The following is a 24,147-nucleotide window of genomic DNA, read 5'->3' as shown; positions in this document are numbered from 1 at the left end:
TGGTTGTCAGTCTTAACATTCAGTGAAATTACGGGACAACCTACCCAACACTGATGAGCACCCACCAACTATTAGCTTAAGATGACGTGGTTCCTTTGTTTCCAGTTGGTTCTCTTTCCTCCCCTTTACTGCTTCCACACATCTTCCATTGGTGAGTTCCTCTTCTCCCTTCTCTAACATTCTGTACTGGTCAATATGTTCCTATCATTGTTCACTTGATGGGAAAATCATGTTCCCCCCCCCTTTCCATAATGTACTCCAATATTTCATGAAAGCAAATTAAGGAATAACTGGAACACCCTGAAAGCTTATAGACATATAAACACCTGTTTACAAAAATCTCTGTTCTTTGGCCAGAGACAGAGAAGGAGCAGGGGTGAGGGGTTTAAGGGTTAATATATGTAGTTATATTTTTTAACCTTTCATTTTCTCTGGTTACAAATTCAATCAGTGTTCTTATAAATTAAACTAGAATTTTACAGGAAAGTGTAAGGAAGATAATAAAATCACCTGTAATATTACCACTCTGAAGCAACTACCATTATCATTTTGGTATATTTACTTTTGGACTTTTCTCTATGTAGAGAGTGTAGTAACTTGCCTCCATTATTGGACATTTAGGCTGTATCTCTCTCTCTCTTTCTTCTTTTGCTACTATAAATAATGCTTCATTAATGTTCTTTCACATTAATCTTTGAATATTTTCTTTATAATGTTCCCTAAAGTAGAATTATTGGATTAAATTGTTTTTCTGGAAGATTGCATCAATTTATACCTCCACTAGTGATATTCAAGAGTAAACATCTCCATATTCTTGAAGCTCTAATTTTTTTAGTAAACATTTTTGTGGCTGATATAACTTATATTTATATGATTAATAATGAAGTTAAATTTTTGCAAATGCTTATGGGCCTTTAATAATTCTTTTTATTTTTTTTAATTTGAGTGAGAGAAAGAGAGAGAGAGAGAGAGAGAGAGAGAGAGAGAGAGAGGAACAGAGAGTGTGGGGGAGGGGCAGAGAGAGAGGGCTCCAGGCTCCACCCTGTCAGCACAGAGTCCCACACAGGGCTCAATCTCACAAACCCTGAGATCATGACCTGAGCTGAAATCAAGAGCTGGATGCTTAACCAACTGAGCCACCCAGGCACCCCCTGGCCTTTAATAATCCTACTCTCCTCTGAAGAGGAGAAAGTAGGAACGGTAGTGTACTGAGAACCTTGATTCCAGTGGAAAGATCCAACTGGTAAAGGAGTAAAGATTTCAATGGAAAGAAGAGAACAATGTTGAAGGAGTTATGTTTTGTTTGATTTTTTTTTAATGGGATGATTTGAGCTCACCTCCAGGTTGAGGCGAAGAAGTAAGCAGTATCAAAGAGCTTCAGAATTCAAGAATTAGAGTAAATATGTGACGGAGTAACATTCTATAAGAGTAGAATTGATGGGATCACTGGAAGAAAGAGCCTATCTTTTTCATCCTCCAATCTCTTCACAAAATGTTTCCTTTATTTCCTGGCTTCAGTCATGTAGGAAAGGAGGTAAGTGTGGGTAGAGATGCTTGCTTGCAGTCACAGGAGGGAAGAGCTGGAAGAACTCAAGCTTCATAGCCTTAGATTTCTCTGTGAAATAGGAGGCAAGATTGTTGCTGAGACAGAAAAGGGTAGTAGAAAGGGGATTTGAGAAAAGTGGTGAAGACTTAGACGGACTGCAGAGTAGTGGCAAGAGGTGATCTGAAATTAAAGGCCATAAATCTCTAGAGGCCACTAACCCATAATTATACTCTTTTCTTTTCTTTAGCAGAGCTATGTAGACTCTGCGAAGGAGCTACAACTGAAAACAGATGGTTGGGGGATTTTCTGGGGAATTCAACATAAGGAAAACAAATCTAGAACCCAGAGGATACTGGCAAAAATGACAAAATGATCACCAAAGAGTACAGGATGGATGGGGAAGAAAGTAAAACAATGAGAGGCATCATAGACAGGGAAGAAAAGGAAGGGGCCAAGACATGGAGGCTGGAGAAACCAGTTGTGGGCTGGGCTGGCCACATGGTCACTAAAATCACCCATGAGGAGGACAAGAATTCGAGTGGAAGACTAAAATCCTCAGTAAATGAAAGGCATTACCAGGAGCTAATAGATCACAGCAATGATGAAAGGCAGTAAGTGGCTGAATAAGATGGCAACCTCAAAAGGGCAGTTCTTACCTGAGCAAAGAAAGCTAAGACTCTGAAGAAGGTAATGAAGAGTTATTACTGACACTGTGTCTAGGTATGAGGAAAAAGTGCAGTTGCATGGACAGACCTTGGGAGAGAGACAAATCTCAAAGCCAGGAAATGAAGTAAACATTTTGTGAAGAGATTGGAGGATGGGGGGGGGGGGGGAAGAAAACCCCACAACTTACAATGAAATGAGAACTGCCTAGTAAGAAAGAATCGTAACTAATAAGTTACAGAGGGAATCTAGGGGGAAGAGAGAGGAGCTTCGTAGGGTGGTTAAGCACAGTTAGAGGGGGCGATTTCTGCAAAGCACACTTTGCTGAAAATTTAATCTAATACCTATCAATTTTCCCATAACAAGAAAAACATTCAAAAAGATATGTCTCAGATGGGTCATTAACATTACTATTTACTAGGAGGAAGAAATCAACCCTTACCAGCACATGAATTAATACCCAGGGTAGACAAATAGAAAGCTGTATGATTGGTGCCAGTGCTCTCTTATTTTTCTGTTCACAATATTCAAACAAAAAGGCTTTTCTTTTATAAAAAGTACGTGTATAAAAGATTGCTCAATTAAGTTGAATTATGCAGGCAGATTTAGATCCATTAATCATTAATTTCTTAATCTGATTCCAAAGGCCATTTGCGATAACGCTGAAACATGGGGCCACCTCATAACATGGTGTAACGTGGGCAATACTAACAGAACTTGGTGGAATAGGCAAGCGGGAACTAAACTCTAGCTCACACTTTCTTCACTTCCAGGCCTGTGTGTTTGCTTTGACTCAGGAAAGTCATTCAGCTGCATTGTGGGGGAAAGGTAGAAGGAGGGGAATTTTTCTAATTCATTGCCCCAAGGACGGCACCATTTTCTAATGGACACAAAGGCATGGCATAAAATAGTAGAGGCCCTTCCAAATAATTCAGATGTACAGTCAAAGTCTTCAGGCATTTTTTTTTTTTTAAATAGGCCTCATGCCCAGCACAGAACGCAATGTGGGGCCTGAACTCATAACCCTGAGATCAAGACCTGAGCTGAGATCAAGAATCAGATGCTGGGGCGCCTGGGTGGCTCAGTCGGTTAAGTTTCCGACTTCGGCTCAGGTCATGATCTCACAGTCCGTGAGTTCGAGCCCCGCGTCGGGCTCTGCGCTGACAGCTCAGAGCCTGGAGCCTGTTTCAGATTCTGTGTCTCTCTCTCTCTCTGCCCCTCCCCTGTTCATGCTCTGTCTCTGTCTCAGAAATCAAGAAGCGTTAAAAAAAAAAATTAAAAAAAAAATCAGATGCTTAGCCAACTGAGCCATCCAGGTGCCTCTTAAGGCATTTTTAAAAATAATAACTTGTTAACTTATTAAATAATGTTTTCTGAGTTAATTTGACCAGAGTAAATGTTAAAATTTTCCCAAAGATATGAAAAAATCATATTATTGGTTCACTTAGTCTGAGTCACTAAAATTAATAATTCCATTTACAGCTCAGTCACATTCAAAAATATTCCCATCATATTTTTATAATATCACATGTGAAGAAAGTTTTCTCAACAAAATCTCAAAGTAAAAATCATAAAAAAGACTGACATGATACTAATAAATTTTTTTTAATTTCTGTAAAGAAAAAAAGTCTTAAACATCAATTGGGAAAAATATTTGACACATTATGACTTTTTATCAGCAGCATCACTGATGTGTTTTTCTAGGCACTTTAACTATATATTATTTTATTTAGTTCTCACAATATTAAGGTAGGTATAATAAGTGTTCTTGTTCTACAAATGAAAGCTCAGAGAGATTACATGATTGCCCCAAAACACACAGCGCTTAAGAGATAAAGCCAAGATCCAAATGACAGTCTGTCTCATGTAAGCTCTGCTCTTACTCCTAGCCTCAAAAAATAATAATAACAGGGGCATATGGCTCGCTCTGTCAGTGGAGCATGTGACTGACTCTTGATCTTGGGGTTGTGAGTTTGAGCCCCATGTTGAGTGTAGAGATCACTTAAAAATAAAATCTTTAAAATAATAATAATAATAACAATAATAAATATTAACAAAGGAAGTATAAATGATCAGTAACACAGAAGAAAAATGTTCAATATCTCTATTAAAAATGCAAATTAAAACAATGAGAAACTACTTTTCACCTATCAGACTGGTAAAGAAAATAAGAGAATAATAATACTCAGAGTAGGTCAGTGTCCAGGAAAAAAAAATACTATATACAACTGAGGAGAGTATAAACAGGTACAATTTTTCTGGAAGGCGATTTCACACACACACACAAAAAAACCTTCAAAAGTCTTAAAAATGTGCAGCAGTCTTTACTTCCATTCATTTTATTTTTATTTATTCACATTGCCAAATTTTTCCTTTATTTCCCTTTGTTCACTGCCCTCCATTTTCAAACTATATTCTTTATTGCATCAAACTAACGATCGCTGAATGCTTTTAAAATGAGATACTGATGTTGTATTGTAATCCTTTCATCCATTAACTCTACAATAGCCTTACATAAATAAATCCAAAAGTTGAAATAATGAAATAAGACTGAGAAATATCAGAAAATATAGTCTATATTAAAAGTACATACATCTGGGGGCACCTGGTGGCCCAGTTGGTTAAGCAGCCTACTTCAGCTTAGGTCATGATCTTATGGTTCTTGAGTTCAAGCCCTGCATCTGGCTCTATGCTGACAGCTCAGATCCTGGAGTCTGCTTTGGATTCTGTGACTCTCCCTGCCCCTCCCCCGCTCACTCTCGGTTTCTCAAAAAATAAAAGTTAAAAAAAAAAAGTATATATATCTGCGTAACAGATAATTCTATGCCTTTACTTACAACAAAACTGACATGAAAGATCTTTGTCACATTAATCTTTGTGAACTAGAAAAACAAAGTGAAATCCTCTCATGCCTTGAACTGCTCTAACATGTAGTTAACTTAGCTAAGTATCTGAAAATGGATAATGACATTGAAAAAGTGGTGCCACTTATACCCCGATTTGATCAAAGATAGTAATATATCTTTAAATTTTGCCTTCCATCTATTTAATTCTAAAGTACGCTTAAAGCAAAAGTCAAGAATTATAAGCCATAACATGAAAAATTTCAACTATAACATGAAAAAAAAAACCCATCTCAGCACATTTAACCAAGTATTGTATTTACCATGCTCCTCCTCAATACTGGATATTTGTTGCATAGAAAGGATGCTTATCAAGTATTTGTTGAAGTGCATATTTTTAACTGAATGATACCTAACAAATTCCCTTGTTTGCCTCTAAGAGGAAATTCTTAGCAAATGAGTTATAAACTAAAATCATACCTAAAAAAGTTTAGCATGTAAAAGAGAAAAGAAAAGTCCACCATTAACGAAAGCACACCCAAAGATCTCAGAATCACACAAGTTCTATTTACCAACTGCCATGCCTCAAGAATAAATTTACAATGGTGCATCTTCTGCCTTGAATCCTTTTTGACATTCAAAGTGTGAATAAATGATCTATATATAAAGTAACTCAAATAGTTTGCTGTCTTGAATCAATTCTGAAAGAATACCTAAAAAAGTACTATAGCAAAATGAAAAATAGATCCAAGATCAGGACATAAGAAACAATGATGAGTAGATAAAGATGTAAAATTGCATAATTAAATCTAGGTAGTAATTAATAATGCAGCTTTAACACAATGGCTTCTTGAGATATGATTTTTAAGGAAGTAGATAGAGGCATAATGAGAAGTGTCTTAAAAATTCCAGATTGAAGTCAGCCCATGGGCGTAGGCATCAGAAACAAATTAAAAGTACTAAAGTTCTTATACTAGGAGAAGCAGAAAGAAGTTATACATTTTAATTAATTCCCAACATTAACAGAAAAATACAAGGTCAAATATGTTCCTTAAAATTAAATTGTAGACGTAAATAGAAATAGTATGTTTAATTATAACCAGAAGTTTTCTTTTTTAAATGATAAAAATTTACTCAATCTAACCAAAGGAAAAACAGGAAAGAAAAGGAGAGAAAGGACAAGCATAATACAGAGAAAACAAGATGGCAGGAACAATACCAAAGATGCCAGTTTTCAGAATAAATGTAAGCAAACGTAAGCAATAAAAGATTGATTCATTTGGCACGAGCTTAGTAAACATTTATTCAGTCATCACTTGTGACTTAGTGCTGGAATTAAACAGAGCTCTGTCTCTAGAGAGTTCACAATATAAAAGTTAAAGTTATTTTGTTCCATTTTGTGAGGTTTCAAAATAGGAAATAATTAAAATAACATATTCCTTTTCCTAAATTCATATACATGGCATTTCTAGAAAACTGTTCTGTAAGATATCTAAGGATTAGCATAGGTTTCTGGCAGAAATCAATGCAAGTCTTCATAAAAATGGTATGCCAATGATGATGGAAATTCAGAAGCAATGCAACTGCCTGTGCGGCCGGGGGGCGGGGGGGGGCGCGGGCAGGGAGGGTGATTCCCTCAAGTAGATACAATCAGAAAAAATTATTATCCAATTTTTAAAGGGGCTTAATACCAGTTGATATAATTTGCAACATATTTTTGCTTTGGTCTTATCCATCGTCCTCCTCCCACCAAACAAAACTCGTATCACTATGCTTTCAAAGACAGATTGTGTTTGTTTAACATGAATGGTATCTTTAGACAAAACAGACTTTCTTCCATTTGCCATTTCATGTAGTATTTACACATAACCTCAGTGAAGGAGAAAAATGAGGGATTAAAAAGACTTCCTCTAGGTAAATATGACAGAGAGACTGAATATACATCATTATCTCTGGATAAAAAAAGACAGAACAACTAGAATCAATGGGCAAAACTCCAACATTAATAGTTGTACTTGTCACCACGTATATACATAGAAAACATTTATAGTTAAATTTACTAAAATGGCCTATTTCCAAATGATGAAGATCTGCCTAGTTGTAAAGATAAATTTTAAAAATTATGTACTGACTGAACTGCCTAATTGAAAACAATAAGCTTAGCTCTTTTACGCTGAACCTAATAAATATTAACACTTCAATGAATGTATTTAATAACAGCACACAAGCTATATTTCAGCTAAAATTTGTTTTTAATTTATGCTGTTTTGGCTAAAAAGCAGGCACAATCTGATAAGGTAAAACACAACTTCAAGTGGCTTATAAATGATATATTTTGCCTGTAATATTTTACTAGTTATAAATTTCAAGAGTAGAAACTTAAAGATATCGGTCATTAAAAACAGAATGTGAAAATATTTTAATCTTTTTCTGTCATTAATCACGTCATTTTTACCACATTGCCCTGCTAAGTTATTTCACACAGATTAAAACATTTCCTAAACCACAGCTCTCCCATTTCTGTTCATCCTATATAAAATCAACTTATTGACTCTTAGTGAGAAATGCAGATAACAAGAGAAGCGTTCGTCTTTCTATTCCATAGACCAATGACTTGTGTGGTGATATATCATATCTAGCAAAATTCATATGAATTGGGAAAAAAGCTTTTTGAAAAATTATGCCAAAAGAGAAAGATTATTAAATCTAGCAGTAAGGAGAATAAAGTAGGAAAGTAAGTTCTTACCAATCATTTTATAAAAGTAAGACATGGTATCTCCTAGATTTCTAATAAAAAAATTTGAAGTACTTTCAAAGAATATAAAAGATTGCTTTCTTATGAACTGGTTACAAGATAGAGATGACAATCGAATTACTTTTTAAACTGGGGAATTTCTAAAACGCAATTTAAAAAATAATTGCTAAAACATGATACACTTCAAATTTCTACAAAATGAATCAGAGTATTTTGAAAAACCGTAAAAGATCTTTTTTTTAAAAAAACTGGTTACAAAATAGAGATCAGAATTAACTACACATAAGAATTTAATTAAGCCGTCTTTAAACATTCCCCTCAAATCTAAAGAGTCACGTTTATTAAGTAATAAAGTTGGTTACAATTGAGCTGCATATCTTCACATTTAAAATAATCTTACTAACAATGCATCTTTGTTCATTTATATAATGTTCCATTTTAGGAAAAAATATTGTCACCTGTACTACCAAGAAGTTTACAAATACTAAAATAATGTAAAAATAACCAGCTGTTGAATCAAGAGTTAAAAAATCAGCTGCATAATTAAACTGACACTGGGATCTGTGATAATTTTTTCTTTTGGTATGTGTTAGGCACACAAGCACAAAATAATCAAAAGCCCCCTCTGACCTTGTTAACTGCAAAATAAATACCAGCAGAGAGGCGACTGTCTTTCATGCTAATCCCAATCATGTGTGAATACCCTAACAGTAGTAAATTTCTATGCTGAGAGTTATCTCTGTTAGAAACTAAATTATTCTACAATAATTTACAAATAGTTTGCTCAAGGCAAAGCTTTACCTTAGTGCGCAATCAACAAACATTTGTGGAACTGAACACAGTTTCATTAAACTTCCAAATTGATAAAATGGCAATATTTTGACATTAATATTTCCCTTTTTATTTATTGTTCATTCATAAAATTTTGTATCATTTTAGCAAAACATCATAATGTTTTGCCTATATCTGACATGGCTATATTTGCCAGTTTACAAAAATGCATTCTAGTTTTACACAGAAAAACTTTTGGAAAAAAATTATATTTTGTCATAAATGAATCTAACATAATTTTTAATCTAGATTTTGGGGGGTTATTTTTTATTTTTCACATGTGAACATATATACTGGGAACTACAGGCAATTTTAAGCGCTAGTTATGCAGTATTCTTCAACGATCTCCCCCAAAAAATCTAAAATACGATAGGCTACAAAAATAAATGTATTGGTGCACCGCTTAGAATTTTAAACCAACAAATTTCCAAATAAATAAATCAGCAAAAGCCACATATCTAGGCATTATTTTAAGGAATACTGATAATTAAAAAGTAGGTCATGATAAAAAGTATAAGTATGACTTAAAAGGCAAATTATGTACAAGATTAATATAAAGCAAACCACAAAATACAATAAATTTAAATAAATTCCTATAAGGATAGCTCTAAGGCATTACATTTGAGTTTCAATGCTACTTTCATTCATACGGTAAAAGTGGAGTTTATTGACTATTAGCATACAGCAACACAAAGGAAAAACTGAATTAATTTTAATACAGCATAGAAATAAATTTAAATCTAAAATGTTAGAATAATATCCCAAACTCTGGGGAGGCTGAGGCTTATCATTTTTGATAGGAAAAATACTGATAGGCTATATAATTTCAGTCTTCACATTACTGTTTTGTGCTGCTATGCTCTGCCACAACATATCTCCATTGTTATTGAATTTTATTGTCCTTCACATCTCTCACCTTCTACATGATGGTCTTCTATCCATGATGTAAATGATTTGGATGACAAGGTAATTTATAGACACACTTTTTGAAGAAAAATGCAATTTAGTAAGTATTCTATATTATTTTGGAAATGGCAAAAATACATTTCTTTGCAAAACTCAACATCATCCCACTTATCAATCATTCACTCATCACTTATTCAGTGAACATTACCACATGTTATTGTGTGAAAATATGATGTCGACTAAATATGCCTTTAATATATATCAATATGTCCTGAATTTCAACAAAAACAAAAAAAGTACAACTAGAATAGAAGATTACTAATTCCAACATCGAATATCACGTAAGGCATCTGGCCACTTAAGTTCTTAATTAAGAAACAGTACTGGAATCTCCAAAACATATATATTGAAAATCACTAAAAGACCCATGATAATCAAGCAAAAATTTACTTTAATTTTTATCTTTGATTATCTTTGATTTATCTTTGATTCCTATCCAGGGAATTAATGAAAAATCGAAAGAACCTCTTGTAAAATGTTCTTTCCTATAGCATAGCTCTAGAATACAAAAGATAGAACCAAAAAATTGCTGAGACATAAAAAAAGAACTAAAATGTCACTGGCATTTTAAACTATTTTTATCAGAACATTTTGACATAATAAGCAAATAATTGATAGTTTGCTTACTGCATTTGTACTTGTTCTCTAAACAAAGTATTTTCATACTGCAGCAAAATGTTAAAAATCTTAAGCCTGCAACCAAGTAATGTGTTCAAAACAAAATTTCTACCCTTCGTAGTTAAATGGGTCTTATTACTGCCCAGGAATGAGCAAGATATGTCAATTAACATGAATGGACAAATAACCCATGTGCTATCTCTCCAGAAGGTAACAACGACTACCAATTCATTCCACTTGATGGATATCTACCGATCTAAGGTAAGCATTTCACTTCCTATAGCAACTACAGTCAACTATATTAATTGAATTATCTTAATTTTGAACTGTATTAAAAATAAGGTGCTGTCCAAAACAAAATTATTATCAATTCTCTAGAGACTGTTAATTCTTCATCAATCATTTCTTTACAACAAATCCCGTATGAGTGTCTTTTTCCACAGGTGATTTAATGTTGTGGGGACAATCTGCTTTTAGAAATTAAAACTCAACATCACCTTTAAAACCTGTTTCTCAACAGATTCCTGCATGAACTTTTTGGGGGAGAAAATTTCTACAACCATGTGTGACTGTATGGACAAATATGTCATGTGTATGAATAAGAAGTCATATCAGTAAAAATTCATAAATATTTTTTCATCACGTCGACCCATATTCTAGGGGTTTTACTGCATAATGGTTAAGACTGTGGGTTCTGTGATTAGGCTACTTAGGATCAAATCTCAGTTCTGTCATGTACTAGCTATGTAACTTTGGGCAAAATACCCAAGCTCTCTGTGCCTTACTCTACTCAATTTATAAAATGGGAGTAATAGTGCATGATTTGTACAAATTCAATGAATTAGTCAACATAAAGCACTTGGTACAGTGCCTGTCACATAGTAAGCATAAAATCAGTGTTGGCGATTGTTACTATTATCTGTAGAGTGAAGTCCAAATTCTTTAACCTGTGGTCTCTAATAGACGCCCAACTGTACCATTACTTCCCAACAAAAGTCCTCTACTTACTGTTCCTCAAATACTTTTTGCACTTTGCCTCTGTGCCTGACTTTAAGTGGCTCTCTATTTAAAAACCATCTCTTTTATCTCTATCCAAATTTGACCTCTGAAGATCTAAATTGTACCTCCAACAAGGAACCCACCTAATCAGTCACTGTAGCCTACAGTAATTTCCCTTCTAAATTCCAGTAGGACTCCATTACTGGAAACTGCACCTACAGGTATTTTTGTGTATATGTGTATGCATGTATCTCATCTCTTCAATTACATGACAAGCTCCATGAGGGCAGAAACTGTGTCACACTCCTATATCCTCCACCACGTCTTAGAGTAAGTGTTCTACATGCACAATGCATTACACTGACTGATCATGAAGCGTCAAAGTAAAAATGTCTACATACTGCCTCAGTGCATTAACAACAGTATTCTGGGCCTGAGAATTTCAGAAACAGAGATAGCTCAGGAAACCTAACTGCATGAAGGGTAGCCTGACTTAGACCAAAATATGCATCCCAACTTAATACTACACAGCAGTAACTGCTGGTACTTACAAATAACATGATTAAATCTCAAAAACATTATATAGAGTAAAAGATACCACGCACAAGAGAGTACACACTGTATGATTTTATTGTATATGAAGTTCAAGAACAGACTAATCTCATCAATGGTGACTAAAGTCAGAACAATGGTTGCCTCTGAGAAGTGGGAGTTGACTGAAGGAAAATATGAGGGAACATTCTAGGTAATAGAAATGTTCTATATCTTGATCTATATATTGACCTTGTTCTGCATCTTAATTTTAGTATGCTGACGTGGTATGTTACACCATTAAAATTTTAATACGTGCTTCAATAGCTAAGAAAAATTTAAACTATAAATTTTAAGTTCCAAAGTTTCCACACATGGTCTCCTGCTCCAAGAACTTGGAAACAAAGTCTCAGGTAATGGACTTGTAGTATGCTTTCCAAGCCCAAAGGCAAAGCTGTCTTTCATAAGGATGGATGGGTAGATGGATGGATGAAGGTGAAGTCAATGAATGTTAAGTTATATCAAGTCTCACTGGCCAGGACGACCCCTATTTTGAGATAGATAATTCATGTTAACTTAAACTCACCAAAGCTAAATATTTCAATCTGTTTATTTCCCTTTTTTTCTTATTTTGTGCTCAACAGAGCAACTTTTTGGTTATGATCTGACTCCCCATGTAGGTGCCTGCCTTTAGGGTGCTAATATGCTACGGTAAGGAAATTTCAGTCCCAATATGTACTGATTTAATTCGGTCAATTGATAAAGTGAGTTCTTACTGTGAGTTTTGTGAGTCACATAGCCTCACTAAGAGAAAGAAGACGCTGATCATGCACATGTAAGTATTCTGAGGCATGGGAAAATTGTATTTATCATCATACACAAATACATTGGCATTCTAGCTTAATCCATTAGTATTGTGGGTTTGTCAATATGAGTCCATCCCTAAAAGATACTAAAACATCTAAGTTTCTGGGCCTGGAAGTTTAAGACTAGATACTAGAACACAGAAAATTCACCAAGGCAATTAATGTTATCTTTTGAGGCCTCTTGGGAAACTGCCAGCAACCTTTCAATGGCCTACTAAAAGCCACATTGAAACCATATATAAATCTGTATTACACTTTATATTTTCAAGGCATGTTTATAATCATATTATGTTTAATTTGAGAAAAATACATTTTATAATGTATAACAGTTGCTAAATCGGGGCACCTGGGTGGCTCAACTGGTTAAGCATCCAACTCTTGATTTCAACTCAGGTCATGATCTCACATTTCATGAGCTGGAGTCCTGCATTGGGCTCTGCACTGACAGCATGGAGCCTGCTGGGGATTCTCTCTCTCCCTCTCTCTCTCTGCCCCTCCCCTGCTCACACACACACATGCATGCTCTCTCTCTCAAAATAAATAAACTTAAAAAACAAACAAACAAACAAATAACTAACCATGATCTAATAAAAAGGACACAGTCCTTGTAAGTTGGAGATCTGAAGTCCAATCCCAGATTGGCCATTTACTGGCCACGTGGCCTTAAACAAGTCATTTAACCTTTCTGTATTTCAACTCCTACACTGGTAAAAAAATATCCCTGTGTATCTTGCTAACTTTTGAGTCTCAAACTTGGTACGATTTATCAAAGTACCATTTAAATGGCAAAGCATTATACAAATATTTTCATTATCATATACTATTAATACTACATCCAAAGTTAGGTTACTGTAATGTGATTATAAAGAAGGAATTGGATTCAATTTAGAAATATAATATTTCCAACTCTATAAACATTTTACCAAAGAATTGATCCAAGTACAGGATGTGCTAATGTAGTAGATTCCATTATAGGCTCCTATTCTTTTCCCCTTCCCATCTCTACACCTTTTGCCATGTGACGCAGCAGTTCTTCCCACCAGAAGGAAGAGAGAATACTTACATCTGCATGATTAGTGAGGAGGAAGGGCAGAATTCTTTCCCCTTCCTTCGCTTTCAGCTTGGACATGTGACTTGCTTGGCCAATAAGATGTTGGCAGGTCTGATGCAAACAAAGGCTTGAAATGTGCTCGCATAGTGAAGTCTGCCCTCTTCTCTTTTATCATCAATGACAATACCCGTGGAGCAGGCCTGGACCCAACCTGTGACCAACCTATGTCAGCCAACTCCCAACCAATCCACAGACATATGAGCAAGAATATATTATTGTTGTTTTAAGTCACTGCTTTTTAAAGTGACTTCTTAAAGTCACAATAATGTATGATTGTGACAATTGACAAGTGATAGGCTTGGTGATTATACAGAACACAGTATACTATATTTCTATGATCCCTCATTTAAAGGATCATCTTTGGGTTAGACAATATAATCCCTAGCCATTAATTTTATCATTTATCCAACAATAATCAATGAGCACCAACTCTCTGCCAGGAAGTATTCTAGGCACTGGGCTAATCAGGGTTTGTAACTTTAGCTGCCATAATAAACAATGGCAAAATCTCAGTGGCTTATTACAATAAAAGTTTATTTCCTTCTGCATAAAGGCCACTGAAGATGCTCTGAGGTGAAGGGCTCTCCTGAGTGAATCTCTTCCAAGCATGACTCCGGGATACAGACTCCTTCCATACTGTGATGCCATCATGTTCAACATGTACCTCTGACATAACTTCAGAAGAGAGAGGTGGAGTATACTGGATACTTAATCCCCTAACCCAGAAATGACACATACTCCACCGGAGAATTAGTCACATGCCCCCACATTGGTGGAGAGGGATGGGAAATTGCCATCTCTCACTGCGTAGCCACTTCCCCGTGACTCTGAAAGGGGAGAGTAAATCTTTGGTAGTTAGTTAAGCATTTCTATTGCAAGTGAAGAACAGAACTCCCAACCTCACGGAATTTTTGTTTATGAACTAATTATTCATACCAGATACCAAGGCTATAAAGGTGAATAAGACACGGTTCTTTCTTCAAAACACTCACAGACTTAGAGAGAAAGAAAAGATTCACACAAATAAGTATAGCAGAGCATAAATGCTGTAATAAATCCAAGTATAAGATCCAGTGTTTGCCCACAGGAAGGAATGATTAACTGCTGGGGAGGTGTAAAAGATGGCTAGATTTAATTGAGGGGGCAATGTTTGGGCTGAACCTTAAAACCTAAAGGCTTGGAGCCACTTTCCTTACAAAGCTATGGGATGATGTTGAGGGCAAAAAGGAAGGGGAAAGCATCAGTGTTTACAGGTAGTATAACAACTTCTTGCTTCACATATGAATTTGGAATAGCATAAGTTTCCTTTTTGGAGGAGCCTTCATTTCTTTGGGCACTGCTTTGGAATAACGTTCTCTACAGGAAGGCAAGTACAATACATGACCCAAGCAAGGTGGCTAATGCCGGAAAACACATAGTACCTGAAGCTGAAAACATAGGGATGGTGATATCTAAAGAGGTAGAATTCAGGTTAAAATATATATTTTTTTCAGGTTAAAAAAATATATATATATATATTTTTTTTGACAGAGTATCTCTCTTCTCAAAGTCCTTATCAGATAAAAGAGAAACCAAATAAATAATGATATAAATCATGACTCAGACTGATCTAATAAATTTACATGAAATCCTTTATATTTCAGAGAATATAGTTTTTGTATCACCCACAGAAGAGTTATAAAAATTAAATATATATTAGGCCAAAACTACAACTTTAATAAGTACCAGATAATAGACTTACTAAAAAATAGTAAGACTACATTCTCTGACCACCAAGCAATGAAACTGAAAATTACAAACAAAAGTAGAAAATAGTACATATGGAAAGGTAAAACACTTTCCTAAATAATCATTGTGTCCAAAAGAAAGTCAAAACTGCAACTATTTACAATACAATATAAAAAATATCTGGGACCCGGCTAAAGCTTTAATGAAGGAAATTTGTAGCTTTAAATACTCTAGTTCTAAATTAGAAGAAAAGAAAAAAAATTAAGTATGTAACATAATGGTATATATGAAATCCAAGAAAGCCAACAGAAAATTATTAGACATAAGGAGAGTCTTCATTTAGATCTATCTGAGGCAAAACCTCTGCACTTAGCTGCTATGCCTTGCTGCTTCCTGGTGTGTAAATCACTTTATAAAAGGCGATGAAAGGCTAGGTGCCCTCTACTTGCTTCTACACAATCCAGTGAGACTGTTCTAAAGAAGATGGCCTGATTTTTCAGGCCAACCCTGATTAGGATGCAGTAAAAGAACACATCAAAAGTTCAATAAAAGTGAAGAAGAGAACAGTATTCCCAAACATTTGTCATTGTTCTCTTGTAAATTACTCTCTTTTAATGACAATCAAATGTGAAAAGTCACTCCTTATTAAAAGCTATAGAAAAATTACACACTAACCAGTAGTATTATTAGGCTGGTTTCTTACAAGTCAAAGTAGAAACCAAAGTGATACCGTTTGAATAAATTAAAGAAAGATAAATATGTCAAAACCTAAAATAGATTAGCTTATCTTTAAACATCAAGAGTTCTTTAATTCACCATCTGGATCTAAATTTAACCTTGTTAGCCCTTTTTAGCTAAATATGCAGAGAAATCCATGTGAATCTGTAAAACGGCCCAACTAGCTGTTAAGATTCTGGAAAATGAATTGTATCCACCCTGTTCACAGCCATAACCTCAGCATCTGGGTATGGCATACAGCATGTGTGATAAATGTAGACTGAACGAATGAACAGATGAGTAGACAATATTTTTCCTATTTCTATTAATGAACGATGCCCAACAACAGAGATTTACATTGTATTTCCTTGCTCTTCGTTTGTCACAAGCCATTCAAAAATAAGAAACTGAAAATGACAACATTGATTTGAAGCAACTGAAAAGTATTACCAATATAATGCCACATAGATAAGATCTGAAAATGTTTCCTTTATTAATATTTCTTAAGAAAGCCTCACTGTGTTAGGCAGACTGTCTCATTTGTCGCAAGCTTTCAACACCCTAAGTTCTACACCATTCAGATTCCTCATTTCCCTTCAACCTAGTGACCACCATTAGCAGCCCACTGTATTTTTCACTGCCCTTATGTTTTTGCCTCAAGCTTTAACTGATTATATTCTTTGATTTCCTTACCCTGGCGTAGAGTCCCTTTTCACTACAGATCTTAAAAGCGACACTAGCTGCTTTTTGTTCCTTGGGTTTTTTTTTTCCCCCTTCAGGATAATTATATTCCGTTGTGCCTTTTATTATCGTGTCTTTTAGGATCTCCTAACCTTGTACACTCTTGGGCTTTATTTAATAGTAAGCTCCCTCCTCTACTCTCCACGCTAAACCATGCTCATTAGGTTTCTTAATCCTCCATAATTTGCTTTCATGAAATCTTATACCTTTGAGTTGCTGTGTTCTGCGAGCCCATATCTTTAGTATAGCTATTCCAAGCAGCCGAGAATCAACAAGCACCAAACATAAGCTTATTCACTTTCTCAGCCAACATGACTCTACAGAAAAGAAAAAAAAAATCCTTGTTTTGAATGTTTATGGACCATGAAACCATCATTTTAACTTGGTATTTCATTTTCTCATTCAAACATGGCCTGAGAAGGTTAACACCACAGATTTAGACTCCGGGCAGTCCTTGACGTATAGTTATTAACTTATAGGCTTCGGGTTCTTCTTGGTCAGAAAACTATCCTATTTTAACAGAACAGAAATAACAATATCCTGATGTTAACATAGTGACTAGTAAATTCCAACTATATGTTTGCCTTATATTCAGGATTCAGGAGAAGAGAAAAACATCTTTTTTCAGTTATTCTCCAAGAGCTCTGCTTTTCCAAATGGTTTTTTTTTTTTTAAAAGACATGTGCATGTTCCTGAAATCTGACTATACACTCAACTCTGCTCTTTCCAGCAGTTCATCCTCTGCTTTCTCTTCAGTTCTACTCATCACTCACACCTTTGCTAATGGTTATGTACAGGAGGGCAAAGACAGCATATATTCGGTTTTTGTTTTTAACTTCTTTTGGTGAAATTAAAAAAAAAAAAAAACAATTTAGTAGAGAACTGAAAGAGTTAACGAAGTTTCCAAAGGTGCCTTGCTTATTCAAGCAAAGTTTACACTTCAACCCTGTGCATGTTAACTTGTGATCCTCCCCATCCAGATGACAGAAAGCAAAGCCAGTAATTTCTTTATTTAATTGGTTTGCATCCACACACTGACCTCCAGGGCTCTGTTTACATAGCCTATCATGCAATATGCTCCACAGTTCCCTGCCTCTTTCCAAAGCATGTTTCTCCTGAGATTTGATATATAGCTTTCATGTTTAATCACTGCATTAGACTCAATGCTCTGCTTCCTCCACATCAACTGACTTCCCTTCTTGGGAGGTGGGGAGAAGAGCACGGCTTCTTGCTACTCCTGAACATAAAAGGAAGTCTGTTTCACTCTATTAATAAAATCACCAGCTACACACGAATGCAGGCAAGCAACAGCAGTGCATCAACTAGGAAACGGCATTAAAATGGAAACCCTAAAACTGCGTGAGAAAAAAGGTGGCCTGATTGCTCTCCATCGGCAAAGCCAAAAGCTTGACATGACTGAGTTATAAACCAACAGAAACAAACTTTAATCAGTATATAACTCAGCACATAGAGGACACAGCTAGAGGGCAGCTAAAGTGTTAATCAAATTAATCTCCAGGACAGAACATTCCTGGGGTTCTCGGATCAGAATTAATTCAGTGCCTCTACCTTCTGGTTAAAGGTTTTCTTAACCTTCACCACAAATAGAACTTTTGAGGACCCTTTAACTGATGTGGACATGGTAATGCCACAACCCTTTCCAGAAGAATCTGTATGTGACCCACATTTCTGAGACAGACAAAAAAAACTCAAAAAAGTAGTTGATCTCTTTCAGTAAATCAAGACAATCCATAACCTTCAGGCTTCAAAAATGACATGAAATGGACGTATTTTACTTTAAAATATTTCAAGCAAAGAAAGGAAAGTGAAATAAATATGGCAAATTATTAACAATAGTAAAATCTAGATGATGGATTATGTGGATGTCCACTACACCACACTCTCTAATTTTATAGAGAGTTGAAATTTTTCATTATAAAATTTTTTGAAACTTTAAAAAACACAAGTTTGTTTGCAGATGCTTTTATAGAAAAAAAATGATATAATTTTGATAAGAAAAAATTTAAATCTCTCTCTAGGCTGATCATTCAACAACTGACATTTTTCCCCATGTGATGACAGTGAAAATCTCCCTTCCTTCCTCATGAATCTCACTCCACAGTCAGAAACTTGGTTACACACACTACAAATGTGCATAAGCCCTGCATGAATTGGGTTCCTCACTTGGGAGGGGAGCTATAGGTACATACATATACATGTAACATTTTACTTTGAAATCCTTTCCTTTATGGCTAGTCACTGACCATACTGTTTATTTTTTAAGTGTTTTTGTTTTGTTTTGTTTTGCCTTGGTAAGATTGGCATCCTCCTTCATTTACAAAGCTTACTCTGTCAGGAACACTCTTACAGCTGTATACAACATTAAGCAGAGCAAGTTCACTTTCTGTATTTGATGAACAATAGAGAATCTGAACCTATTAAAGTCATACATTTAATTGTTCCAATATGCTATCTTATTTCTGACCAAAATTTGCATGATAGAGCGTGCCAAAGAATACAGGTCCAGCTTCCTCTGCCATGATTCCCTCATTCGATACTAAGCTAAAAGAGCTTATAAGAAAACATAATTACCTGTTTCTTAATTTGAAACCATCTGAATTCTTTCCATAACATATCTAAATTCTAAATTAAAAGAATAAATAAACTTTTCATCAGTATTCCCCGTAAGATTTTTCAGGGTACAGAACTTTGTACTTTTCAAAGACATGCAGATGTGGTCCGTGATAAACCTGCTTAAAAAAATTAGGACTTAGAAAAAAAAAGGATCATGAACAAAATCTTTGGTCACTAGAGTGAAAGATGTATGCCTGTACAGATGTTATAACTATCACTACAGGAGTTTAGCGGCATATTTTAATTTGGATTTCAAAATTCAACGTAAATTTTCTGACTTTGACAATAGCTGCCTAATATTTCAATTTTGTACACTATTTCCAGGTTTTACCTTCAAAATGAACCTGGTGGACTTTTTCATTTTTGAGAACTATGTTCCAGATACTATACCCTAAAATCAGTTTCTGATTGATGTTTAGGGAATTAAATCGGATCATAACAAAGTAGGCCCTTAATATGACACTTGGTGACTTACTGGCAAATGATAAAAAGACATCCCACTTCTATGTAAAAATTCATTCTCTATCAAGTCTATTCATTTATTTTTTTATCATACTTCAATATTTTACTGTTTAAAAAATGACAAAGACTTTTCACCTTATTTTGAGTCACCTCCTATGAATCAATAAAAAGTCAAGTCACTGATATAAGGCCACCATGACTTCAGTCTCCATGTAGTCAATATTGTAAACGAGAAATGTTGGTTTTATGCTATTAATGTCAGATGTGATTCAGAAGCCCAAGAACACACAGAATGGAAAGATTTCTGGTGAAATTGTTAACTCACATGTACCAACTTCATATTAAAGAGGCTCACCAAATTGGAGACATTCATAAAGGAATACAATAAAAGAAAGATGAAGCTTTTAACGAAACAGCATGTTGGCTCCTTAACACCACTACCAAAAAGAATATATAGTCCTTAGCTCCCTTGGGAGCATAATAAACAAAAAAGTGTTTTTAAGTTAAAACATAATGGAACTCAAACCAGAGTCAGAATGTTACTTTTAAATTCAATAAATTCTATGTTTCTCTGAAAATTATTTTCTCCTGGAAAAATAAAAAATAATCAACGTTTATGTATCTATTAACAGTTCACTAAAGGGCATCAGGCCTTTGTACTGAATAAGAGGAAATTTTTGTGCTTTAATTATAAACACCATTAGAAATTCTGGAACACATAAATCTCAGAAAATGACATAGAGCCTCAGTCAAACCTAAGGATTATATGGCTACATTCATGCTTAATGAAAAGAAAGCATCTAATGAGGCTGATATGCCACTGTTTGTGAGAATGTGAATTTTGTCTTGATAGATACAAAAGTAATGGCTTAAGGTGACCTTAGTTTTGCATTATCCACTCCCACAACAAAACAAATTTTTTAAAAAACTAATAAATCATAAAGAAATTTCCATTTCTACTGGCTAAAACTCCTTACAGTTTGCTGGATTAAATGTATTTATTATCCACATTTGACGACAAGTCCCTTGCACATAATCTTCAAATTATTCAGGATGCTTTGCCTACTGAGAGAATAATATTGTATTTTGAGCGGCAAGAATGTACAACCCCCACTTCTGCTCTTAAAATGGAACTCTGCAGATAGAGAGCATTTAATGCTTATTGCAGAACTATCGAGAATCCCAAAGTGAACATCTCAAGTTCTGATTCCAGGCAGCCAATCGCCCTGCTTTGAGGTGGGGTTCATATTTTGAAAAGAGGCTGCCTCGTCTGTTTAAAATCAAAATGGCTCTTGATCTGATGAGTTGCTCCTCAGAGAATAATGTAAATAAAATATACTCAGAATAACATCACTAATGTAAACATACCTGAGCCGGAGTCAAATTTGCTTTCTGACCTGCAAAGAGAAAGAAATGTTTTACAATACAAAAATTGCATATTAAAGAACAACTGGTACTTTACGGGAGGGGATGTAGTGGTTACAGATTTCAGTTCAATGGCCAACAAGGAAAACAGCTTTTTAAAATGTAAATACATATCTCTTTTAACTATTTTAAACGTATGCATTATCCTACGTCCCCTGAACATGCACATATCTGCAGAGATAGCAAGCATGAAAAAGATACTAACTTTTTAACTTGTTTTGAGAGAAGGAGCATAAATTGCGTTAAAAAAAAAAAAAAGAGGTAGATTAACTTGTTTCCGTAATATAATAAAGCAATAAAAAACTCAAATTTAAATTTATCCTCTTTACTTATTATTAAAGATTTCCAATTATTCAACACCAGGTAATTTTTCACTAAGTTGTGCGCTGAGTAAATGAACCTGGTAACCCCATACATTTAACAAGAGGGAGAAAAAAAATCTGAGCCCTTGTGGGAACATTATGTTTCAGATATAGGCTAATACTGGTTGTAAATTCAGAAGCCTTTGAAGCTCTCAGTTCGGCTGTGGGAAAACTTCTGTTGGGTAATTACTCTCAAGATGCTGCTGATGTGCTGTCAGGCAGAATTAACCCTATGACTAGGCCTATCTACACAAGCTACTATAAGACAGCATTGTCTATATCTAGCTCTCAAACCAATTAGTGGGCATGCTCCAGTCGGATTTATATCACACATTAACAATCAATAGTATATATGTTCACAGCTGCCACAGCAAGATACAAGAACCCACCAGCAGGAGTCCTGTTAAGGGATGTTACATTGACAGAGAAGATTTTTTTTTTTTTCCTGGGGAAATGTAGTTAACTAAGTGGGAAAGGAGATTTCTTTGAAATTATGCCAGGGTACCAAAGCACTTTTGGAAGCGGTGGCTTTCTTTACCTAAATTAGTTTCAAGAGAAGTCATCAAAGCGGAGAGGGGGAGAGGATAAGCAAGAGGCAGCTTTCTTTGTCATAAAAACCCATTTTCTCAAGTATTCCTAAATGAGGTTTCACCTGATACTTAGAGTCAATAATGGTAAAAACACAAAAGTGTTGTCACGGCCACGGTTGCCGACAACCAGCAGTGCGATGCAGGCCCGCTCTCCCAAGCCCTAGCCTGACCGCACTCCTCATCCCACTCCTTCACTTAGACGGCCCCGACTGCTCTTCCAGGTGCAAACCACTTTTGCTTTTTGTCCTCTCTCCTCTTCTGGAAAGGCTTGCCTCGCGCCCCCTTCTTTGTTCCCAGCATCCCTGAGCACAGCTCGAAATGGCGTTGGCCCCACATCCTGCTGGTTTCCTTGCCTGTCTTCCCCACTACACCTTCCTCATCTCTGCAGCCACAGCGGTTGCACGGCACCTGCTGCTTATTATACCCAACAACTGTCTGTGGAGGGGAACTTCCACCAACAAACACACATCCTTCTCACCTGGATAGGAGGTGTTCTTCCTTCTGTCTGGGCTTTTCTCCACTTATGTGCTAAAATGCATTCTCTCATCTGCCCTGGAACCGGGCTGGATGAATGACTCCTCTCTGCTGTATCTTTCTTTTTTTTTTTTTTTTTTTAAGTTTATCAGTTTATTTTGAGAGAGACACAGAGAGAGCAACAGCAAGGGAGGGGCAGAGAGAGGGGAAGAGAGAGAATCCCAAGCAGGCTCTGTTCTGTCAGCGCAGAGCCGGACGCAGGGCTCCAACTCACGAACCGTGAGATCGTGACCTGAGCCGAGATCCAGAGTCTGACGCTTAAAACCGACTGAGCCACCCAGGTGCCCCTCTCTTGTGTCTTCAATATCCAGGTTTCCCGCAGGTTTCTCCTCCCTTCTGAAGAGGAGTGCTAAGGAATTAAATAAATGTCCTCCTTCAAGTAGGTGCCCTATTCTTGTTATCTGCTTTCTTCCTATGCTCACAATCGAGCCTATGGGAAAGGATAAACTATACCGTATGGTGTATGTTTTCTTCTCCTGACCTCCCAACACATTCGCTGTTTGAGCCACCACGATCTGTCCTTGCTAAGGTTTATCAGTGGCTTCCCGTTGCTAAACCAAAAGCTAAATGTATTGCTAAACCAAAAGCTAAACGTATTGCTAAACCAAAAGCCCTCTTACCATCCCTACTTTACTAAACCTCTCTCCGACTAACAAGCAATACTACCTGAATGTTGCACTGGGACCTCAAATGACCTATGTACCAAGCTCAATTCAATGTATTGTCCTTCAAATATAATTCTCTGCTATGTTCCCTATCACTGAAATTGGGCATCATGATATTGTCCTAGTTTTCTTCTGCACACCCTGTATCAAATTTGTCACCAAGACCTGTTGATTTCACTACCTTCCCCTTCTCTCTGTTCTTACTCTTACCACCTTTGGGCCTATCTTTGACTCAGAATCTCATACCCAGAAATCCCACCCACCCATCCAATCCGTCACCCCATCAGCTGCCAGATGTTTCCAAAACACGAATCTGATCACATTACCACCACCTCAAAAACTAGAGCAGGCCTCTCCAAACTTGGGTCACAAATTGACCCATTAGTGGATTATAAAATTAATTTAATACAACTAGTATTTTTTTTAAACCTGAACTGGAATAGAAAAGAAGACAAATGCACTCCACATATTGAGAGTCTGGGCAATTTTGCACAACTTTTGGGTACATGTACGTGCATTTGTGTCTGCGCGTGATGGCACACGTGTGTGCTATGCAGCAC

At 35.8% G+C, this 24,147-nt stretch overlaps 1 protein-coding gene across 3 annotated transcripts in view; it reads right to left on the bottom strand.

Moving 5' to 3' along the window:
• The window catches only part of MSRB3 (methionine sulfoxide reductase B3), a 169,830-nt gene that overhangs the window by 65,640 nt on the left and 80,043 nt on the right, over positions 1–24,147 (bottom strand). For all 3 annotated transcript variants that reach the window (XM_042992685.1, XM_007082217.3, XM_042992686.1), the window contains exon 5: positions 21,380–21,408. In XM_042992685.1, coding sequence (XP_042848619.1) covers positions 21,380–21,408 — 29 coding nt within the window. The remainder of the gene's footprint in view (positions 1–21,379; positions 21,409–24,147) is intronic.

This window comes from Panthera tigris, chromosome B4 (genome assembly GCF_018350195.1).
Source record: "Panthera tigris isolate Pti1 chromosome B4, P.tigris_Pti1_mat1.1, whole genome shotgun sequence".
NCBI lineage: Eukaryota > Metazoa > Chordata > Mammalia > Carnivora > Felidae > Panthera > Panthera tigris.
This window is presented reverse-complemented; position numbering and strand designations above follow the sequence as displayed.